This window comes from Canis lupus, chromosome 37 (assembly GCF_003254725.2).
Source record: "Canis lupus dingo isolate Sandy chromosome 37, ASM325472v2, whole genome shotgun sequence".
NCBI classification, from domain to species: domain Eukaryota; kingdom Metazoa; phylum Chordata; class Mammalia; order Carnivora; family Canidae; genus Canis; species Canis lupus.
Genome location: NC_064279.1, coordinates 12,032,649 through 12,057,426, shown reverse-complemented (window position 1 = coordinate 12,057,426; position 24,778 = coordinate 12,032,649). Strand labels below are relative to the sequence as shown.

General features: G+C 36.8%; 1 protein-coding gene across 5 annotated transcripts in view; it reads left to right on the top strand.

Annotated features, from left to right (window-relative positions):
• ICA1L (islet cell autoantigen 1 like) overlaps nucleotides 1-24,778 on the top strand; it is an 80,113-nt gene that overhangs the window by 42,713 nt on the left and 12,622 nt on the right. For 4 of the 5 annotated variants that reach the window (XM_049106666.1, XM_025441970.3, XM_035710738.2 and 1 more), the window contains exons 11-13: nucleotides 11,317-11,391; nucleotides 20,280-20,534; nucleotides 23,176-23,265. In XM_049106666.1, the coding sequence (XP_048962623.1) occupies nucleotides 11,317-11,391; nucleotides 20,280-20,534; nucleotides 23,176-23,265 (420 nt within the window). The remainder of the gene's footprint in view (nucleotides 1-11,316; nucleotides 11,392-20,279; nucleotides 20,535-23,175; nucleotides 23,266-24,778) is intronic. The other variant, XM_049106665.1, reaches the window with a different exon arrangement.

Below are 24,778 nucleotides of genomic sequence, written 5' to 3'. Positions count from 1 at the left end.
CCCCCTGCTTATTCTCTCTCGCTCTGTTAAATAAATAAATGAAAATCTATATTAGTTTCAGGTACACAACCCAGAGGTTCAACAGTTATGGACATTATACAATGTTTACCATGAATAAGTGTAGTCGCCATGCAAAATTATTACAATATTATCGTCTGTATTCCCTGTACTGTACTTTCCATTCTCATGATTTATCTGTTTTATGACTGGAAGTTTGTACCTCTTAATCCCTGTTACCTATGTTGCCTATACCTCCACCCCACTCTGCTCTGGCAACCTCTAGTTCTCTATATTTATTTATTTTTATTAAATTTTTTTATTTTACTTTTTTAAAGATTTTATTTATTTATTCATGAGAGACACAGAGAGAGAGGCAGAGACACAGGCAGAGGGAGAAGCAGGCTCCATGCAGGGAGCCCAATGTGGGACTCGATCCCTGGACTCCAGGATCATGCCCTGGGCCAAAGGCAGGTGCTAAACCGCTGAGCCACCCAGGGATCCCCAAGTTCTCTATATTTATGTGTCTGTTTCTTTTTGTTGTTGTTTTGTTTTGCCTTTTTTTTTTTTTTAGAGTCCACACGTAAGGGGAATCCTGATATTTGTCTTTCTCTGTCTGATTCATTTCACTTAGTATAATACCTCATAGGTCCATCATGTTGTCATGAATGGCAAGATTTCATTCTTTATTTTTTTTTAAAGATTTATTTATTCATTGTTCCAATTTTAGTATATGTGCTGCCGAAGCGAGCACAAGATTTCATTCTTTTTTATGGTTGACTAATTCCATTCTGTATACATGCATGATGTATATTTATAACATACTATTTTAAGCTAATAACTTCAATAGTGTATGGAAACTACACTTCTCTTCCTCTCACATTTTAATTACATATTTTTATTTACATATTTTATGCTTTAATTACATCTTTTTTATTGTGTATCTAATAACAAATTATTGTAGTTATGGTTATTTTAAATAAATGTTTGTTTTTTTAATTTTTAAACTAGAGTTGAAAGTGATTTATGCACCACTCTTCCAATATTATAGAATCTTTGACTATATATTTCCCTTTACTGATGAGATGTACAAATTCATGCAGTTTTACAAGGTTATTTAACATCCTTTCATTTCAGCCTGCAGAATGTCCTTTAGCCTTCTTTGTAAGGGAGGTCTGGTGGTGGACTTTCTCAACTTTTGTTTGTTTGGGAAGGGCTTTATCTCTCTTTCATTTCTGAAGGACAGCTTTGCTGGGTATAATATTCTTGAGGCTTTGTTTTTTCTTTTTTTTTCTTTCAGTATTTTGAATATGTCATATGCCTTTCTCCTGGCCTGCACAGTTTCTCCTGAGAAATCTGCTCACAGTCTTACAGGGGCTCCTTGATATGTGACAAATCACTTTTTTCTTGCTGCTTTTAAAATTCTGTCTTTGACTTTTGACTATAATTACTATAAGTTGTCTGTCAGTAGGCAGAGCTGCTGCTCATGCTCTGAGGTTGGGGGAAGCCCTTTGACTGCATTTTGTCTTTAAGTGGTGCTATGACTGGAATCTCTGGTAAAGGGCTGTGCTCTGAGGTTAGGCAGGGTCAGTAGCTAGGTTTCACTGTCATCTCGGATCAGGCAGGATTACTGAGTATGCTCCTTAGCCAAATGGTGCCGCTGCCTACCCTCTTTTTCTCAGGCGGGTCATAGGCAGGGCTTCATGATCTGATATGGTCTCAGCCTGTGCTTTGCAATTAGGTAGGACTGCAGAGGCTGGGTTCTAAATCATGTAGGATGGTGGCTATGCTCTGTTATTAGGCAAGGTTGCTGGCTACACTGCCTAGTTGAGTGGGCCTCATGCTTTACTGCATGATTGGACAGGGCTTGAGGCTGTGCCTCACAGCTGGGAGTGAATGGGCTCCCTGTTTGGGTGAGACTGCAGGCTGTGCTTAGCAATGGGGCATGGCCACCAGCTTGGCTTCAGTTCCAGGCAGGGCTACAGACTGGAGTTGCTGCTAGGCAGCACTGTAAGCTGGGTTGTGATGCTCACTACTAGGGCCTCCTGGTGAGCTAGGCAAGAGGTTATGCTTCCTACTTGGGAGGGGCTGCTGACTTCTCTTTCTGGGTGGGTGGCAGGATATGCTCTGCAACTTCCCAGGGTCTCAGTCCAGGCTTCCTGGTCAGGTGGAACAAGAGGCTATACTAAGTAAAGAGTTAGCTTTCTAGCAGTACCTAATTAGAAAGTGTATTTACTTTTTTTTAGGAAATTTTGATTTTCTCTAAAATTAGACCTTTAATGTAGATATTTCTTTCACAGGGTTGTATGACTAAGTTTCAGGCTTTTCCTCACACTTAAACACATGTTCTTATTTTTTTTATAAATACATATTATGTATACAATCAGTATATATTCAATCAGTGTGGCTTCAGAGCCAGAAAAATCAGTTTGAATGCCAGCTTTTAAAAACAAGTAATTTATACCTCTCTTATTTTTCTCATCTGAAATATGAGTCATATATTCCTATCTTAAAAAGATATTAAGACTAGAGATAATATTTATAAACTACATAGCATATGATAGGTGTGCAGTAAATGCAAGAGGCATTTTTAAATGAACACATAAGGGCAGCCCTTGTGGCTCAGCAGTTTAGCACCACCTACAGCCCAGGGCCTGATCCTGGAGACCCAGGATCAAATCCCATGTCAGGCTCCCTGCATGGAGCCTGCTTCTCCCCCTGCCTGTGTCTCTGCCTCTCTCTCTCTCCTCTCTGTGTATTCTCATGAATAAATAAATAAAATCTTTTTTAAAAAAAGTTAAAAACTTAAAAAAATGAATGAACACATAAATACAGATAATACTGATAAACCATAATAATCATAGACTTGTATATATAACATAGCTTCAAAATATGTTCAAGGACACCTGGGTGGCTTAGTGGTTGAGTGTCTGCCTTTGGATCAGGGTGTGATCTCAGGGTCCCAGGATTGAGTCTGGCATCAGGCTCCCCATGGGGGGCCTGCTTCTCTCTCTGCCTGTGTCTCTGTATCTCTCTCTGTATCTCTCATGAATAAATTAAAAAATATATATATATATACATGTCCAAATGATTAGCTTCCTTCAGGTATATAATCCTGTACCCAAGTAGAGAATATTTTTTTAAAGTCCCTGATAAAATATAATGTACATTATTGTAGTTTCACAGCCATTTGTAGCATTATTCAATCTTTTATATTTATTTTTTTTTAAGATTTTATTTATTCATGAGAGAGAGAGAGAGTTAGAGACACAGGCAGAGGGAGAAGCAGGCTCCATGTAGGGAGCTCGATGTGGGACTCCATCCCAGGTCTCCAGGATCACGTCCTGGGCTGAAGGCAGCGTCAAACCGCTGAGCCACCCAGGCTACCCTTATTCAATCTTTTAAAACCTGCTGTATCAGTAGTTATGTCCACTTTTAAAAAATATTTTATCTATCTATCTATCTATCTATCTATCTATCTATCTATCTATCTATCTAGAGAGATACAGAAAGGACACAAGTTGGAGGAGGAGCAGAGGGAGAGGGAGAGAAAGAATCCTGAGCAGGCTCTGCACTGAGCATGGACCCTAATGGGCTTGATCTCATGACCCTGAGATCATGTCCATGCCAAAATCAAGAGTTGGATGCTCAACTGACTGAGCCACCCACACATCCCATTATGTCCACTTTTAAATTCCAGACATTTGTTCCTTTCCTCTTTTTTTCTTAAGTAATCCTGCTAAAGATTTATTTTTCCTTCAACAAATCAACTTTTGGTTTTGTTAAACTTATCTCTTGAATCTTTGTTTCTGTTTCATTAATTAATTTTTTTCCTAAAAATAATATTTTAGTTTTTTAAGACTAAAAGCTAATTATTTGTGCTGCTTTAAATTTTTTATATCTTTATTAATTTTTAATTTACTTGATGTATCAATAATTGAGAAATGTGTTTTGAAATCTCTGCTGGAAGTGATTTTCATTCTTCCTGTAGTTTTTCAATTTATATACTCTGAGGATTTTAGAGTGATGGTTGCATATAAGTTTGGACTTTTTTAGAAAAACATTTTATTTATTTATTTTAGAAGGGGGAGCATAAACAGGGGAGGGAGAGAAGAAGAGGGAGAGAACCTCAAGCAGACTCCTTTCCAAGCACAGAGCCTGAGGCAGGCCCCAATCTTATGACCTTGAGACTGTGACCTGAGCTGTAACCGAGAGTTGGACACTCAACTGACTGAGCCACCCAGGTGCCCCAGTTTTAGAATTCTTATATCTGTTTAGCAAATTAATCTGTCATCAATATAATGACCCCTCCTGTCCCTATTATTAATTCTTATCTTATAGTTTCCTCTGTATGATATTAGCTTAGCTTAAATAGTTTTGTTTTTGTTAGTATTTGCTTTACATACCTTTTTCTGCACTTTTACTTTCAACTTTTCCATGTTCTTATATCCCTCAGGACCCTGATCGTGTTGCTGCAGAGCACGCAACATTTAGGTTATGTCTCTTATAAATAAGATTAAGATGGATTTTTTTTAAAGACCCCATATGTAAGTTTGTCTTTCTTTTACTTGATGAGTTTAGTCCATTTACATTGACTGTCATGATTTATATTTGGACCTGTACTTTCTGTTTTCTCTTTGTTTTGTTCTTCTACCCCATTCTTTTGTCCCCTGTTTTGCCTTATTTTGGATTGATTAAGGTTTTTTCATTTGTTTTTAAAGATTTCTTAGTCCTTTTCTTTCCCTATGTACTAGCTTGGAATTTATACGTTTTATTTTTGGTTTTGGTGGTTTCACTTGAATTTTATCCTAAATACTTTATTTCATTTTTTTAAAAGGTTTTATTTATTTATTCATGATAGACAGAGAGAGAGGGGAAGAGACATAGGCAGAGGGAGAAGCAGGCTCCACGCCGGGAGCCGACGCGGGACTCGATCCCGGGACTCCAGGATCGCGCCCTGGGCCGAAGGCAGGCACCAAACCGCTGAGCCACCCAGGGATCCCCTTATTTCATTTTTTTTTTTTTAATTTTTATTTATTTATGATAGTCACACACAGAGAGAGAGAGAGGCAGAGACACAGGCAGAGGGAGAAGCAGGCTCCATGCACCGGGAGCCTGACGTGGGATTCGATCCCGGGTCTCCAGGATCGCGCCCTGGGCCAAAGGCAGGCGCCAAACCACTGCGCCACCCAGGGATCCCCCTTATTTCATTTTTTAAAAAGATTTTATTTATTTATTCATGAGAGACACACAGAGAGAGGGGCAGAGACACAGACAGAGGGAGAAGCAGGCTCCATGCAGGAGCCCAACGTGGGACTTGATCCCGGGTCTCCATGATCATACCGTGGGCGGAAGGCAGTGCTAAACTGCTAAGCCACCTGGGCTTCCCTCATAAATACTTTAAATAAAGGCTAGCTTTGTAACTATCTCAGTATTCCTAAAACATTACAAAGATCTTAAAAAACTAAACCCAGTTACTCCCATTCCATTTCATCAACTATTATTCTTCAGTATTTTATTTCTCTTTTTGTGATCTTCTATACAAATAATAAAAAATATTTTTGTTTTATGAAGAAATGTTACTTACATTTTACTGGTATTTTCCTTTGTTACTATTTCTTTATATATTTCAGATCTTCATTGTGATCTCATTTTCCTTTTCTGTAGTTAGAGCTTTTAGTTTGGAAGTTAGTGAGATGCCATGATGGTAAATTTAGCCATTTGGCTTATGTTTATCTGAAAATAATTGTTATTTCTCATTTTTGAAGATTTTATTTGACCCAGAGATAGAGGGGCAGAGAGGGAGGGAGCTTAGCAGGGAGCCTGATGCAGGGCTTGATCTCAGGATCCCGGGATCATGACTTGAACTGAAGGCAGATGTTTAACTGACTAAGCTGCCCAGGCACCCCAATTTCTCATTTTTGAAAGGCAGTTTGCTCAGTAAAAACTTTAGGTTGGTTGGTATTTTCTTTCACCACTTTGTAAATATTGTTCTATTGTTTTCTATTTTCCCTGGGTGTTGAAAAATCTTGTTAGTCTAATTATTGTTCCTTTATAGTGAATTTGGTTTTTATTTCTGGTTGCTTTTAGGATATGCTGTTTGTTTTTGGTATTCCCTGCTGTCTCAGTACAATGTGTCTAAATATGAAAGGTTTTTTGTTTTTTCATCTTTCATAATATAAGTTGTATTTCCTGTACCTGTGTCTTTTACCAGTTCTGGAAAATACTCAATCATTATTTCCTTTTTTGTTTATATGATATTTATACATACTTCCACCATTATCTTTTACAATATTGCTTCACCTCCATTTTCTCTGTTTTCTTCTGTGGAACTCCATTAAGCTTATGTTGGACCTTTTCATTCATCTTCCATATATTTTATCTTCTCTTTCATATTTTCCATCTCCCTTCCTTCTGTGCAGCATTCTATGTAAGTTCTTCAGACCTATTTTTCACTAATTTTCTCTTCTTACATTAAACCTAGTGTTTAATCTATATGAATTTCCCACCTCCCCAACAACCATGCTTTTTATTTCTAAGAGTCCTATTTGGTTTTTTTTTGTTGTTTGTTTGTTTTTTGTTTTTTGTTTTTTTACAAATCTATGCCTCACTGGTTTTTATAATCCTTAAATCCTTAGTTCTTTCTCACCTTTTGACTCATATCTTTATCTAAAAATATACATATTTGAAGAGGTGACTTTGTTATTTATTGGTTTCCTCTCAATTTTCTTGTGTAACTCATCCGCTTGTTTGTTTAGTGATTTCTGATTGTAAGCTAATATTTGTTTGCTCTTTAACTGTGGGGCTTAAAAGACTTTTCTCTAGATAAGTTGATATTACTTCTTTCTAGAGCCAGGGAACATTCTGCCTCATGACTACTATGACTTCCGTTCCTGGGCCTTTGCTTAACATGAGAATCCTGGGGACATCTTAGTTTCTTTGTGTTTGCTGAGGGCTTTGTCTCCAGAGAGCAGTGTAGGTATGGCATCTGCCCTTCTTTGCTTTGTTGCACACATCTCTTGTTTCCGCTCATGTCATTTGTTCCTAACAAGTCCATCAATGCATTAAAAATTTGTTTTAGGGATCCCAAGTGGCTCAGCGGTTTGGAGCCTGCCTTCAGCCCAGGGCATGATCCTGGAGACCTGGGATCAAGTCCCACATTGGGCTCCCTGCATGGTTCCTGCTTCTCCCTCTGCCTGTGCCTCTGCCTTTCTCTCTCTCTCTCTCTCATGAATAAATAAATAAAATCTTTTAAAAAAAGTTTGTTTTATAGTTTCAGCAAGTATTTTTTTTTAAGATTTTATTTATTTATTCATGAGAGACACACAGAGAGAGAGAGAGAGGCAGAGACACAGGCAGAGGGAGAAGCAGGCTCCATGCAGGGAGCCCGATGGGACTTCATCCTGGGCCTCCAGGATCATGCCCTAGGCTGTAGGCGGTGCTAAACCGCTGAGCCACCGGGGTTGCCCAAGTATTTTTTTTGTAAGACAGGGTGCTTCTGAGTATATAGTCTCTTATATTTCCAGGTAGCATTCATTGGTCATAATAATAGGAACATTTTAAAAATATTCTGTGTTCCTGAGACCAAGAAAATACCATCACTACTTGTAGGAGAGGAAACTGGGATAATGTTTCTGAAAAATACATTCATCCTAGAATTCAATTCAATAATTTTACTTTTAGAACTATCTTGTGTAAGTAATTTGGAATGCCTTCAAGCATTTATTTCCTGAGATATTTATTGAAGTGGTATTTTATATAATGAAATAAACTATGCCATTTGAGCCAGCCTTTCTTTCTGATATACCTATGTAGATCCCAATCTCATACACATCTGTAGCATTAAAATGAAATAAAACCAGGGACACCTGGGTGGCTCAGTTGGTTAGGTGTCCAACTCTTGATTTTGGCTTAGGTTGTGTTCTCAGAGTCGTGGGATTAAGCCCTGAGTCAGGCTTCATGCGTAGTGGAGTCTGCTTCTCTCCTTCTCCCTCTGCCCCTCCTCACATGCTGTCCTCACTCTCTCTCAAAGAAATAATAAATCTTAAAAAAAAAAAAAGGAAATAAAACCAAACCCCACATAAATCATACCAAAAGCAATGTGGAGTAAAGCAGATCATTATTAAAGATTTCTGGGGAAGAGAGAGGAAGGAAGTTACCCTGTGTCTTAAACAGCAACACTTCCTTAAAGATCTTTAATACCTCTATATTTCACAAACTCTTTCTAGAGCTTGCCAAAATTTCCATGGTGTTACTGTCACCCATTCCCTCCTGCCCTCCAACCCTGATTCTCCTCCTCTTCACTTCCTTCTAGCCAGAGAGAATCTCTTCCCATTTCTACATTTTTCCAAAGTTCAACTGAAGTCTTTAGTGATAGAGTCTGTTTTTTCTTTTTTATCTTTTGTAGTTTTTCACCATCTTTATACTATTTGAACTTAGAACCTAATTTATCTTTTGCCTCCTTATCTTAAAGCTAAATAACACTGAGTTCCTTATACCTTTCTTTAGATTATTATGGTTGATTTAATTTTTCCATTTTCTTTTGTAGTATCCCAAATTGAGCATCAAATTTTAAGAAGAGTGTAGTAGGGATATTACTGCCTTGTCTTTAGACATATTACACCCGTTCATCTCACTGTATGGCAACACTGTTCATGTTGTACGTAGGAAACCTATACATTTCATTATGTTTTTTAAAAAATGTCCTTGATAATAGTTGAAGATGTGAAAATCTTGGGCTTTTTTTTTTTTTCCTTTGGTTATTAAATATTTTTCCTGGTCTGTGTATTTATACTGAGGTACAGGTAAATTATGTGGGAAAATGGCTCCCACATTAATAATAGGGCATAATTTGTCTCAGTATACACCCCAAACTTGGACAGTTTTTTAAAAAAACAACCTTTTGGGTACCTATGTGGCTCAGTTGGTTAAGCGTCTGCCTTCAGCTTAGGTCATGATCCCCAGGGTTCTGAGATCAAGTCCCCATGCTTGGCAGGGAGTCTCCTTCTCCCTGTACTCCTCCTCCCTGCTTGTGTTCACTCTTTCTGTCTCTCATAAACATTCTCTCTCATGCTCATTCTCTCAAATAAATAAAATCTTAAAAAAAGAACAAGCGAAAAACAAAAATAACATTTGGCTTGGGGAGCTTTGGGAAGTATGCTGTCTTTAAAAAGCATATATGTTGGATTTTTCACTTCATATGAAATCACTGTTATTCTCACTTTTTGTTCTGTTTACAGCTATGCACATAAATATCTGATGCGCAGAGACATGGAGATCAGAAAAAAACATAAAATGAACTTCCAGAGAATACAGAATTAGACACAGGTCCACCAGGAAAGAATAGGCTTTTGAATGTGAAAACCTTTATTTAATTGAGGTATAAATGACATGCTAATTTCAGATTTAGAACATAATGACTTGATAGTTGCATTATAGTGTGAAAAGATCACCACGATAAGTCTAGTTCACATCCATCACCATATATAGTTAGAACATTTTTTTCTCGTGATGAGAATTTTTTAAGATTTACTCATTCAGCAACATTCCAATATATAATATAATATTATTAACTAGTCACCGGGCTACACATTACATACCTATTATTTATTTTATAACCAGAAGTGTGTACCTTTTGAACCCCTTTACCTATTTTGCACCCCCACCACCTCTGGCAACCACCAAGTCTGGTCTATCTGTGAGCTGGGTTTTTATGTCTTTTTGTTCTTTATACCCAACACAGAAGCAAGATAATACAGTATTTGTCTTTCTCTGTCTTATTTCACATGGCATAATGTCTGTAAGGTCCATCCATGTTATTGAAAATGAAAAACAGCAAGATTTCATTTTTTTGATGGCTGATTAGTATTCCAGAGAGTGTGTGTGTGTGTGTGTGTGTGTGTGTATTGCATTTTCCTTACCATTTATCCATTGATGGACACTTAAGTTGTTTCTGAGTCTCGGTTATTATAAATAATACAATGAACGTGGGGCTACATCTTTGAGGTAGTGGTTTTGGGTTTCTTTGTTTTTTTTTTTTTTTTTTTCAGATAAAATACCCAGAAGTGGCATTGCTGGATCATTTGGTGGTTCTATTTTTAATCGGGGGGGGGGGGCGGGAACCTCCATACTGTTTTCAATAGCAGTTGTACCAATTTACATGGAATGTGAAAACTTTTAACTTTCAAGGGGATATAGATGTTAACAAAGGCCCTGAATATCTGTGGGTATTATAAAGTTATTTGTGTGTGTATACATACGTATATATATAAATTATGTATATTGTATCTTTCTCAACTTTAGATGGGGTTACTCCTGATAAACCCATCCTAAGTTGAAAATAATAAGTTGAACATCTGAAACTAATATAAACTATATAACACTGTATGTAAACTATACTGGAATTAAAATAAATTTTTTTAATAAAGCATTTTCTTTTTTTAATTTTTTTTTTATGATAGTCACACAGAGAGATAGAGAGAGGCAGAGACATAGGCAGAGGGAGAAGCAGGCTCCATGCACCGGGAGCCCGACGTGGGATTCGATCCCGGGTCTCCAGGATCGCGCCCTGGGCCAAAGGCAGGCGCCAAACCACTGCGCCACCCAGGGATCCCTAAAATAAATTTTTTAAATCAAATAAGAAAAAATATATATTCCTTCTATACCAAAAAAAAGCAAATATCATAATTTGAAATTCATTTGATATATCTAACATACTGAACATCAGAACTTATCTTGGCCTACCTTAAGTGTGCTCAGAATACTTACATTAGTCTGCAGGTGGGCAAATGATCTAACACAAAGCCTATTTTATAATTAAGTATTAAATATCTCATGTAATCTATTGAATACTGCACTGAAACTGAAAACAGAATGGTTTTATGGGTACAGAAGGTTGCTTATCTATTATCACATGGCTGAGAAGGAGCTGTGGCTTGTTGCAGCTGTCCTGCATCACAGAAGAATATTGTATTGCATATCACTAGCCCAGGAAAAAATCTACATCAAAATTTGAGGTACAGTTTCTGCTGAATGTGTATCTCTTTTGCATCATTATAAAGTAAAAATTTGTAAGTCAAACCAGTGTAGGGGATCTCTGTGTAAGTAGGGGACCATCTATGCACACAAATATACATGTTTATGCACACAAATGTGATTTTTATATATGGTTCTTTAAATTTTTTACATCTCGCCTTTATGTGTATTATTAACAGATTTGGCCAAGTGAACACTTAGGCTGAATTATTATAAAATGTAACAGTAAATAAGCATGCTAAATTTCTCCTTGTTCAGTTTATCCTTTATGTGCTTGTGTTTCAGCAGCCGACGATGACAAGGAAAAACATTTTCAAATAAGAGAGTTTGGAGCACCTCAGTTTTCTAACTCTGAAAATGGTAAGAAATTATAACTTCATCATATATACAGATAATTTGTTATTTAAAATTCTCTAGTTTTAATTTAATAATTATTTCCTTAACAAAACCTGTATAGGTCCCTACACAGGGATGCAGCCCTGTACTTCTATTTTGTAGCACATCACAATGGAAATGAAGTCATTATTTGTTTTGTATGTGCAGACCTTTGTCCAAACATTTCTGTATAACTGTGAGGACTGGTAGGATGGTGTCTGTCTCACTGTGTGCTGTACTTTCACTCTCCAGCAGTTGTAGACCATCAGTAAATGCTACCTTGAATATCTTTCCCAATCAATTATCATTTGTCTGACTTTTCATGTAGTTGTTTCTTGCTATGTAAATTTAAAAAATAATTTTATGTAGCCAAATTTATTAATCTTTTCTTTTATTGGATCCTTTTTTTTGTCTTATGCAGAACCCAGATTAGAAGAGTTCATTTATACTGTCTTCTAGCACTTGTGTGCTTTTATTTTTTACATTAGATCCCCAATTCACTTGGAGTTTATTTAGCCATATGGTATTAGCAGTGGATTAAATGTTATCATTTCACAAGTGGCTGTGCTTTTATATCATTTTTTTAAAATGCTACCTTTGCCACAGCAATTTGAGATAGCTTCCAAATATATATAAGGTTTCTATATGTACTTGGGTCTCTTTCTGGATTTTCTTTATATTTCATTGATGTTTGCATGTACCAGTTCCACATGGTTTTAATTATAGAAACTTTCTTTTGTGTTTTATATCTGGTAGGGCTAGTATCCTTTTCAATATTTTCTTAGCTATTCTTGCACGCTTATTTTTTAATATAAACTTTCTATAATATTGTCTAGCTCTATAGAAAGGCTCATTGTTCCTCTTATTTTTTTTTTTTTAAGATTTTATTAGAGAGAGGGTGAACATGAGCAGGGGGAGGGGCAGAGAGAGAAACAGGTTCCCAGCTGAACAGATCATGATCTGCTACATGATCCCCTGGGATCATGACCCAAGCTGAAGACATATGCTTACATGATTGAGCCACCCAGGTGCCCCTCGTTGTTCTTCTTATTGTGATAACATTAAATGAGAAAACTGACAGTTTGATGGTGCTGAGACATCCTAACTAGAAACAAGGGACATTTTTCTATTTGTTAAAATTTCCTTGTGTATCTTTTTTTTTTTTAAGATTTTATTTATTTATTGAAGAGAGAGAAAGAGAGAGAAAGAGAGAGGCAGAGGGAGAAGCAGGCTCCATGCAGAGAGCCTGACGTGGGACTCAGTCCCAGGTCTCCAGGATCACACCCTGGGCTGAAGGTGGCACTAAACCACTGGGCCACTGGGGCTGCCCATCCTTGTGTATCTTTTATATAGTTTTTTTCATATAGGTTTTGAGCAGTTTTTGTTATTTCTTTTTATATTTTTGTTGCCATTATAAATATTTTCTTTTAATATATGTATTTCTTTTCATATACATATATATGTGTAATATATATATGTGTGTATATTTTTCTTAAGTAATCTTTATGTTATGCCCAACATGGGGGTCCAGCTCACGACCATGAGATCAAGAGTTGCATGCTGTGTACCAACTGAGCCAGCCAGGTGCCCCTTTTCCAGTATGTGTGTGTGTGTGTGTGTGTGTGTGTGTGTGTATATATATATATATATATATATATATATATATAAAGATTTTATTTATCCATTCATGAGAGACAGAGAGAGAGAGAGGCAGAGAAACAGGCAGAGGGAAAAGCAGGCTCCACACAGGGAGCCCAATGCAGGACCCAATCGTGGGACCCCAGGATCATGCCCTGGGCCAAAGACAGGTGCCAACCCGCTGAGCCAGGGATCCCCCTCCATTCTATTTTTAACTGTTTATTATTTTGTGTATATAAATGCTACTGATATTTTGCATGTTACTATACTATGCTGCTACCTTGCTGATTTTTTTTTTAGCTTGACCTCAGGACCCCAGGATCATGACCTGAGCCAAAGGCAATTATTTCATTTTTCTTCTTAAATGTATTAATATGATGAACTATATTATTAGGTCTCCTGATAATTACACCATTTTTGCATTCCAGTTATAAACCCAGCTTTGTCATTGTGCATTAATTTGATGATGTTTTATTTACTATTTTTGCATTGCTATTGATTTCTCTGTGAAAACATTTAGACCTGGTGCTTTTTGTGTTGTCTTCTCTATGAAAATTGGTCTATTTAAACTTACATATGTACTGGGATCAACTTTAGTAAATTTTATTTTTCTCAAATTATTCATTTTGTCTAGATTATCAGATTTATTTGCATAGATTTATATAAAATCTCTCTGCTTTTTAGCAGCTTTATTGAAATAGGTTTAAAAAATTACCAATTGTAGGGAGCCCCGGTGGCACAGCGGTTTAGCGCTGCCTGCAGCCCAGGGCGTGATCCTTGAGACCCTGGATCGAGTCCCACGTCGGGCTCTCTGTATGATGCCTGTTTCTCCCTCTGCCTGTGTCTCTGCCTCTCTCTCTCTCTCTCTCTGTCTCTATGAATGGATAAATAAAATTTTTTTTAAAAAAAATTACCAATTGTAAATTAACAAATGTAAAATTCAGTGATTTTTAGTAAATGTATAGAGTTGTGCATCTATCACCAAAATCTCTCATACTTGTTTACAGTACTCACTCTCACTCTCAGGCCTAGAAGATTACTAATCTGATTTCTGTCTCTATAAATTTCCCTTTCGTGGACTGAAATTATACAAAAGGTAGTATTTTGTGTTTGGCTTTATAGGTCTTCCATTAAGCCTAATGTTTTTCTAGATTCATCCATGTTGTTGCAGATAGCAGTTCATTAGTTTTTTTTCTTAATTTTTTAATTGTAAAATACATGTAAAATTTGGCATCCTGTTTCAAGCGTATAATTCAGTGGTATTAAATACATAATATTATGCAACCATCACCACCATCCAACTTTGTAACTTTTTTCATTATAAAACTGAAAGTCTGTATCCATTAAACAATAATTCCCCATTCCCCCACCTCTGCCCAGTCCCTGACACCCAACATTCTTCTATCTCTATGATTTTGACTACGCCAATTACCTCATCTCTATGGAATCATAAAGTATTTGTCTTTTTGTGACTGGCTCATTTTGCTTAGTATAACATTCTCAAGGTTCATCCATATTGTGACATATTGCAGAATTTTCTTCCTTTACAGGGCTGAATAATATTACATTGTATGTATACGGCACATTTTGCTAACTGTGGTTCATTACTTTTTATTCATGAATGTGTATTCCATTGTATGGATATACCACATTATATTTATCCATTTACTGGTAGATGGATGTTTGGATTGTTTTTGGGTTTTTGCTATTATAACGTTGTTATGAACATTCAAATATGTCTCCAATATGGACATAAGATTTCACTTTTCTTGGTTAGATTCCTAGGAGTGGAATTGCTAAGTTATATATAGGGTAAATTTGAGTTTACTTTTATTTATTTATTTATTTATTTATTTATTTTTAATTTTTTTTTTTTTTTTTATGATAGTCACACAGGGGGAGAGAGAGAGAGAGAGAGAGAGGCAGAGACACAGGCAGAGGGAGAAGCAGGCTCCATGCACCAGGAGCCCGACGTGGGATTCGATCCCGGGTCTCCAGGATCGGGCCCTGGGCCAAAGGCAGGCGCCAAACCGCTGCGCCACCCAGGGATCCCTGAGTTTACTTTTTAAGGAATTGCCAAATTGTTTTTCAAAATGGCTCTACTACCATTTCATTCCCGTTAGCAAAGAATGAGGTGTCTAGTCTTCCATATCTTTGTCAGCATTTGGTATTGTCTTTTTGACATGTATATTTTAGTGCTTTTAATTTGTGGCTTTAATTTGGATTTCTCCAGTGATTTATAATTTTGAGTATTATTTCCTGTGTTTATTGGCTATTCATATATCTTCTTTGTTGACAAATCTATGATTTGTCTATTTTTTAATTGGGTTATTGATCTTATAATTAGATTTAAGATTTCTTTATTCTTGGTACAAGTTCTTTGTCAGACATATGAATTATAAATATTTTATCCTAGTCATCTTATTTTCTTGATTTTTGCCTCTTGAAACACAGAATTTTAAAAATTTTATGAAGTTCAACTCTCCATTGTTTTTTTCTTATATGGATTGTTCTTTTGGTATCAAATCTATAAACTCTCCCTACCTATAGGTCTCAAAGATTTTCTCCTATGTATTTGTGAAGTTTTAAATTTTATTATTTATTTATTTATTTATTTAAAGATATTTATTTATTCATGAGAGACAGAGAGAGAGAGAGAGAGAGAGAAGTAGAGACACAGGCAGAGAGAGAAGCAGGCTCCATGCAGGGAGCTCAATGGACTCCAGGATCATACCCTGAGCCAAAGGCAGGTGATAAACCGCTGAGCTACCAAGGGATCTCCTGAAGTTTTTAATTTTAGCTTTTTATGTAGGACTATGATCATTTTGAGTTAATTGGTATGTATGGTGTGAGGTAGGTAAGTTTTTTTAGTTTTAATTTTTGTTTTTGTTTCTTGCATATGCACATCCAGTTGTTCCAGTGCTATTTATTGAAAGGACATTCCTTTCTCCTTTGAATTTTCTTGACATTTTTGTTAAAATCAAGTGACCAGAAAAAAAATAAAAAAATTAAGGTTATGTTTCTGGATTTTAGTTTCTATTCCACTGATCTGTATACCTATCTTTAGCCAGTACCATACTATCTTGATTTCTGTCACTTTATACTGAATTTTAAAAATAGGTAGTGTAAATCCCACAGCATTGTTCTTTTTCCAAAATTGTTTTAGCTCTTCTAACTTCTTTACATTTCCATATAAATTTTACAATCATCTTGTCAACTTCTATCCAAAAAAGCCTACTGGGATTTTGATAGGTATTGTATTGAATTCATACATCAGTTTTGGAGTTAATTGCTATCTGGACAATATTAACTCTTCCAATCTATGAATGTGAAGATTTGCTTTTTATCTCTGCTTTTAGTGGTTTGCCTGTGGTGTATGTAGATATGGATATCTATACATTGAGAGTATATTGATGTTTTCAACAAATTTGGAGATTATCCATTATTTCTTCACATTCTCCCCCTCCCACCCTTTTGAGACTGTTATTGTGCGTATACTGGTACTTTTGATGTTGGCCCACCATTTCACTGAGATATCGTGCATTTTTTTTTATTATTCTTTTTTCTTCTCTCAGTTCTTTAGGTTGTATAATCTCGGTCAGTCTGTCTTAAAGTTAGCTAATTCTCTCTTACACTAGTTCAGATCTACTGGTGATCCTCTCTAGTGAATTTTTCATTTGTTATTATACTTTCCAATTTCAGAATTTCCATATGGTTCTTTTTTAATAGTTTCGGACTCTGTTGATATTCTCTATTTGATGCAGCATTATCATCACACCTTCCTTTGCTTTTTAAAGATTGCTTTGCTTTAACAGTTTTTCAGGTTTATTGAAGCATAATTGATAAATAAAATTGTAAGATTGCTAAAGTGTGCTGATATATGTATACTCTGTGAAAGGATTCTCTCCATGTAGTTTAATTAACATACCTATCAACTCACTTCATTTACTTTAATCATACAATCTTTTAGTTCTTTGAATATATTTGTAAGTGTTACTTTCAAGGTTTTGTCTGTTAAATCTAATAATTCAGTTTTCTCTCACAGGCAGTTTGTGTTGCCTGCCTTCTTGCCATTATATGTCATACTTTCCTGTTTGTTGTTTGTTTGTTTTGGCCTACCATGTTTTTGTTGGAAACTGTACATTTTAGATGATACATTTTATTTATTATTTTTTAATGTTTTATTTATTTATTCATGAGATACACAGAGAGGTGGAGAGAGAGGCAGAGGGAGAAGCAGGCTCCATGCAGAGAGCCTGACATGGGACTCGATTCCAGGTCTCCAGGATCACTTCCTTCAGCCCCCAACAGTGTAACTCCTTATGGGATACAGACTTATGTATACCCACAGTCACCCCAGGATGACAGTTGTTTTGGAAGGGCTCTCTCTCTGACAGTCTCTTTCCCTGATCACACCCAGTTAAATTCCACTAATTTCAGCAGATTTCTTCATTATTTTTAAGAATGCTCTGGATCGTAAATTGTTCTATAGACAAAACCAGTAAAATTTGGACTCCTTTGAGAGGACATTTCCCAAGGTCAGTGTTTGAGATTTGTTCTTACCCTACCTAAGCAGGCTCTTCTTCCTTACTGGCTTTTTTTTTTTTTTTTTTTTTTTTAAGATTTTATTTTTTTATTCATGAGAGAGACAGCGAAAGGGGGGGGGGGTGCAGAGAGGCAGAGACACAGGCAGAGGAAGAAGCAAGCTCCATGCAGGGAGCCTGATGTGGGACTCAATCTCTGTCTCCAGGATCACACCCTGGGCTGAAGGTGGTGCTAAATCACTGAGCCATCCGGGCTGCCCCCCACCCCTCACAGGCTTTTTCAGCCAAACTAGTTGGCCCACAATTTAATTTATATGTCCAATGACTCTACTGGTCTCTTCCCAGTTGCTCTTCACCACAACCTTCCCTGTTTTAAAGAGCATCCTTAGGCTTGAAATTCTCTTTTTTAAAAAATTTAAATACTTTATTTAAATTCAATTTGCCAACATATCGTATAATACTCAGTGCTCATCCCATCTAGTGCTCTCCTTAGTGCGCATCACCCAGTCACCCCATCCCCTCACCCGGCTCCCCTTCTGCAGCGCTTTGTTTAGGAATTTTTTTGTGAGTTAGGAATTTCCCCACACACTGTTGCAAATGAAGTCAATTCTTTGGGAAGTATTTGCAGCTCTACAGCTTCTCCCTCTAAGCAAAATCTCTGAATCAGGGTTTTATCTCTAGGTGGAAACGTGACATATTTCTGTGTGAGATCCTTGCTCTAAGAGCGGAGTGTGAAGTGAGGAAGGTGATAGTCTTAGGTCTTCTTGGCTTGCCTCTTACTGAATGAAACTACCAAGTTATGAGCAGAATCAAGTGACCCAGGGCCCCTGTATTCCCAGCACGCCACACCCGAATCAGAGTCTCCATTTTATGACTGTGGTCTTGTGATCTGGTTGGGAAATGGGAACTTGCACCTTTTGACTGCACTGCCCAGACTTAGCCAACAAGTAACTGAGGACAGGACAGGAAATACTGACATCCTGCCCTTCCTGGGAACAGAACTGGCTGAGAGCTGGGAGAAGAGAGCCTATGTTTTCAGCCTTTTCAGCACACAGGGCTAGAGGGGAATTTCCATTGTGCTGAATTGGGAGGGAAGTAGGAAGGGAGTGATTCCTAGGTCAAATACCAGAATCTGAATTTTAATAGATTGTCTTGAACAAATGTTTCCTCATGTGTGTCCTTGGAACAATTTCTAGAGACTTTCTGGTTGTTTTTAAACCATTTTCATCAGTTATTTAAAAACTGGTGCGCATGTCCATAGATGTCCTCACTCTATCATGCTGGAAGCCTTTTTCATTTTTATCAATAAAGGTGTTTAGGATTTTTTTTCTGTTTATTGCTATTTAAGTATCCCATGGATTATACTATGAAATGCCTTCTTTATCATATTTCAAAAATTCCATTCCTCTTTCAACAACAGTTGAAAAACCTTTTTTTGTTTCATTTTTAAATTATTTCATTTTATGGCATAATCAGAGCATGTTGTCTGTAATGTTTCTACTTTAAGAAACTCACTGATTTTTATGTGTGTACGTTAGTATAATTTTTGTGAATTTTCAATGTATGCTTGAGAAAAAGTATGTTTTCTAATAGGTTTTGCATATATTCAAAATAACTCTTGTTGATTATGCTTTTTTTTTAAAGATTTTATTTATTTATTCATGAGACACAGAGACGGGGTGGGGGGGGGAGGCAGAGACACAGGCAGAGGGAGAAGCAGGCAGAGGGAGAAGCAGGCTCCATGCAGGGAGCCTGACATGGGACTCCATTCCGGGTCTCCAGGATCATGCCCTGGGCTACAGGCCGCGCCAAACTGCCGCGCCACTGGGGCTGCCCTGATTATGCTTTTTAGATCTTTTAGATCTTTTGTCTTTTTGGCCTAGTTTTTACTGAGAGTGATATATTAAAAGCTGCTATTTTTTAATGATGGTATATTAAAGTCTACTATCATTAGTTTCTGTTTGTCTTTGCATTCCCTGTAGTTTCTGCCTTTCATAGGTGGGTGTTTCATTATTTCACACTTAGATATTCATAACTGTTCTGTCTTCATGGTGAAATGTGGTCATTTTGATCTATGGCCTACTCAATTAGAAATAATTTCTCATAAACTTCCAATCAATTTAATTGTTCATTATAAATTATGTTTAGGGGCACCTGTTGGCTCAGTTAATAAGCATTTGCCTTCAGCTTTCAGGTCATGATCCCAGGGACCTGGGATCAAGCCCCACATCAGGCTCCCTGCTGAGAGGCTGCTTCTCCCTCTGCCACTCCCCCTGCTTGTGTTCTCTCTCTCACTTGCTCTCTTTCAAATAAATAAATAAAATCTGGGATCCCTGGGTGGCTCAGCGGTTTGGCCAGCCTCCTGTGGCCCAGGGCACGGGATCGAGTCCCGCGTTGGGCTTCCGGCATGGAGCCTGCTTCTCCCTCTGCCTGTGTCTCTGCCTCTCCCTCTCTCTCTCTCTCTCTCTCTCTCTCTCTGTGTCTATCATAAATAAATAAATCTGAAAAAGAAACTAAGTGCTATTATAAAAATAAATGAATGAATAAAATCTTTATAAAAATAAAATGTTAAAATTTTTAAAAATTATGTTAATGTGTGAGAACAGTGAAACAACTTTGATTTGCCTTATGTCCTACTCTCATTTCTTTAAAAAGAAAGAAAGCCGTTCTGTTTTTATTTTCACTCAACAGTTGCAAAAGATTTACCTATAGATTCACTGGAAGATGATTTTGAGAAGGAATTCTCATTTCTCAACAACCTCCTAAGTCCTGGTTCTTCAAGTACTGGTGAATTTACCCAAGAATGCCAGACTGCCTTTGGGAGCCCCGGCACAAGCTTCATGTCGCAGGAGCCTGCCGTGGGGTCTGAGCCTCTTGCTCATTCTTCAGGATTCCTTCCTTCACAGCTCTTTGACCTTGGTCTTCATGCTGCTGGAGCTTTCAACAGTAAGTGCTTATGAAACATTTGGACAGCCAGAATTATTTTATCTTTGTGAAGCAAAACTATGTGTATGTGGATGCTAAAATTAACCAGGATATTGATTTTAACTTCAATACTACTAGATAAAATCTGTCTCACCCACCAAAAAATATTACTACTATGATGTATTGGCAAGGGTGAAACAAGGGCTGCTTTCTTGCTGTCTCCACCAAACCCCACTCTTTGACTTTCCCAGAAGTCTTCTCTACATAGAAAATCAGGGTCTTATTTTAAACTCTTGACTTGCTAAGTTACCTCTACGTAGGGCAGGTGATACTATTTCTTCCATCTAGCAAAGCTTGGTGTGTTCTCTTCCCATGAGTTCAGAGTAGACAATGATAGTTTCACGACAGCCTCCTGGGCAAGGCAGCAGGACTGGAGGATTGTGGTAGAAACCTGGGCAGGGTGTTTTCCAAAGGTGCTTTGTTTCTATGTCAGGGACTACCTCTACTGACCTACTGTCCCACCAGCCTGAATCCAACCCCGCACCTTGGGAGTCATTTTGCTCCCCACTTCATATTGGTTACTAAGCTCTGTCAATTCTGTTTCTAAAACATTTCTAATTTCACACTCCTCCTAACTCTATTACCAGAGGCATTTGGAGCTTTATTTGGTTTCCTGGGCTGCTGCAAGAGTTCTCCTACCAGGCCTCCCAAGCCCCAGGCCACCTCTTCCATGCTTTCTCCAGAGTTCTTTATCCAAGCGGCAGATTCTGATGTTAGCATTCTGCTTACATTTTAAAAAAATGAGGGACCATGGCTCCAGGATATAACTTGTTCCTCCATTTCCACTCTTACCTCTTAACTTACTTCAAAATACTTAACCATTTTCTATAACTATATTGACTATTTTCAGATCCCTCTGAGACATCATTGTTTTGCACTTAAGTTTGCCTTACGTGATGTTCAGTAATGGAGGTAGACTTGAGCCTGTGTGTTAGATTCCTAGGCCAGTGTTTTCTGCATGGTGGCCAAGTCTTGAATAGTACTGCCTGATGCAGTTGGTTTTTCTCCCTGTGGCCTCCCATAGTACTCTCTCTGTTTTCATGACTAATTGTAGCTAATTTCATGGCTAATTGTAATTGTAGTTCATCTTGCCTTCTGTCCCTGTCTTCCATCTCCTAGTAGATTTTAACCCTGAGAAAATGGTTGACAGCACCTAAAAGTGTATTGATACCTTGTACTTGATATTAAAATACTTATGTTCATATTATATCTGTAAGACCATCATACTTTATCCAATCTGTAAGCCCCTCAAGGACACAGCCTATGAGGTGATTTATCTTTGTGCTTTCTATGGCAGCAGCATAAAGTTAGTTCAATAAGTAAAATAGCAGTTAAATAATCACTCAGTAAGAATTTGTTAAATAGTCTAAAAGTAAGAATGGACAGTGTTACTCGATAAAGAGGCACTCTATCTAGGATAATTCAAATGTTTTGCTATAAAATTTTAGAAAACAACTATTCTCATATGCCATATCAGTGTGGCCTAAAAGTTACAAAGATTTACACACAGATTTATTCTCCATATGAAATCCTACTGTCCTTTCTCCTTAACTTCCCACATCTCTAGCAGCACTGGATTTTTTTGTTATTTTCTGGCAGTACATCATCAACAATATTTCTTCACCACTCAGAGCATCTCTTCTGGTCCCTGCCTGCTGGCTGACAGGATATTCCCATGCAATGGCTGAGGCACTTGCACTTAGTACTCAGTGTGTAACGAGTGCCTTGCTTAAGATCACCAGGCAGTTTAAACAATTAAGAGGAAACCAAAATCTGGTCTTGTTGCCTCCTAGTACAGGACTCTTCCTGTTTCTCTAGCCTTTTCTTTATGGCTACTCCTCATTTTCCTGCAATGTAAACCAGGAAAGTGAGCTGTGTGGAGTTAAAAGATATATGTTCTAGAAACCCTAAGTAAGAACATAGGCTTCAAATAATCTCTTCCGTACAAGAAAGGTAGCAGGCAGGATAATCTAAGTTTTTTTCTGGTACTGTATTTGAATTACAGCCTAAATAATTTCTCATGTTATAGCAAACATTTCACGGTCTTAGTAATAGAGTATTCATAATGATACTTTTTAATGACTGCATAGTATTTTGTCACATTTATCTCCCATAATCTGCTTAATTCATTCCTGTTATGATTTTTTCATTTTATAGATAATGCTGCAATAAACATAATCATACATGTATTTTTTTTCTTCACTTAAATTATTTCCTTAAGATAAATTTCTAGGAATAGGATTACTAAGTCCAAGGGTATAAACATGCTTAAAATTTTCAATATTCTAATTGTCAGATCTATTTCCTCTTGCCCAGCTTCTTAGAAATTCTCTTTCTATACCTTATCTATGTGCATTGTTTAAAAAGAAAACTTGTATATTTATTTCAAAACCATTTTGAAAACTGTAGGGAAGTCTAAACTTAGATGATCTGACTAAAATACTTAATTGCAGATGTATTTTAAGTGTCTTCTATGTCTTATATTGTAGAATTGCATCCTGGTAGAAAGATCTGAGGATTCATTAGATATTTTTGCCTTTTCTTATTTTTTTTGATGCTATTTTTTACTTGACTACTGACAATGGATACTTCCCTCCCACAGGCTGGGCCTCCCAAGGGGGATTAGAAGTTCCTCTTCCACACACTGATGACCAGCCAGTGCCTTCACAGAGTACAAAGAAATTAACAAAGTGTAAGTTATTTATTTATATTCTTTGCCATCATATTAACAATCAGTTGAATTCAGATAAATTTAGAAAAGGATTATGTTATAGTCTTGGCCTCATATTGTTCAGAAAAATATTTTGTTAATAATGAATTAAAATTAAAGTTTTAGGGGCACCTGACTGGCTCAGTTGGTTAAGCGTCCAATTCTGGGTTTTGGCTCACGTTGTGATCTCAGGATTGTGAGATTGAGGCTTATGTCAGGCTCTGCTCTCAGTGGAGTCTGCTGGAGATTCTCTCTTCTTCTCCTTCTGTCCCTCCCCCACATGCACTCATTCTCTGTCTAAAATAAATAAATCTTTAAATAAATAAATTATACCTGGCTACCCCTCATCATGGAAAAAACTGGATAAAACTGTGGGCTTGTCATAGTAAACTAAATTTTGTACTTTAATTTTTTATGTTTTGTGTTAAGATTTGTTGGTAATGGATAATACCATTAGGGATAGAAGGTATTCTTTGATTACAAGATGTCTGTTGACAAACAGTACATTAGGCATTTAGCAAAGAGCCTGGCATATAGTAATTGCTAACAATTACTTTATCGAGTACTCACCATATTGTTATCTGCAAAACCGGGCCATATTATAATTACCATGTAGGATATGCATAGCAAGTTGACACTGTCAGGGTTTTATTTTATTTTATTTTATTTTATTTTATTTTATTTATTTATTTTTTTTACTGTCAGGGTTTTAGATACATAATAATCTTAGTCACTGATGTCGATTATTAAAAATTTTAATTAGAAAGAATTTCAAATGTACAGAAGCGTTGCATAAGTGAAAATAGCACAAACACGTGTATGCGCTTTATCTAGATTCATTTACTGTTAGTATTTTGCTTTATATAGTCATATATATGTATGTATGTGTGTGTCTAATGCATGTGTCATTTTATTCTGAACCACTTGAGGGTGAGTTACATACATCATGATCATTTACCCCAAAATACTTCAGTTTGTATTTCATAAGCACTGGTATATTCTCTTGCATAACCACAGTACAGTTGTAAACCTCAGGAAATTTAATATTAACGTAACACTTTTTCCATTATCTATCATATATTTGTATTCTAATTTTGTGAGTTGACCCAGTAGTATCTCTTATAGCACTTTCCTCCTCTGGACATTGAGTCTAGGGTCATGTATTCAAGTTGCCATGTCTCTTTAGCCTCTTTTAATCTGAAGCATTTATATAGCTTTTCTTTGATTTTTTTTAACATGGGCATTATAATAGAATATAGTCCCTCTGTTCCAATGTTCTTTATTTTTCATGGAATATTCTTTATTTCAGTTTTATCTGAATTTTATTGTGATTAAATGCAGGTTCTTCATTCTTGCCTGGAGTACTGCACAGGTGACACTCCTGTCTCAGGGTTTCACATCTGAAAGTTGATGCTGTCCATTTCTTCCACATTGATGATGTTAATTTTAGCCACCCTTTCAAAGTCTTGTTCAATTTTTCTCTTAAATAATTACT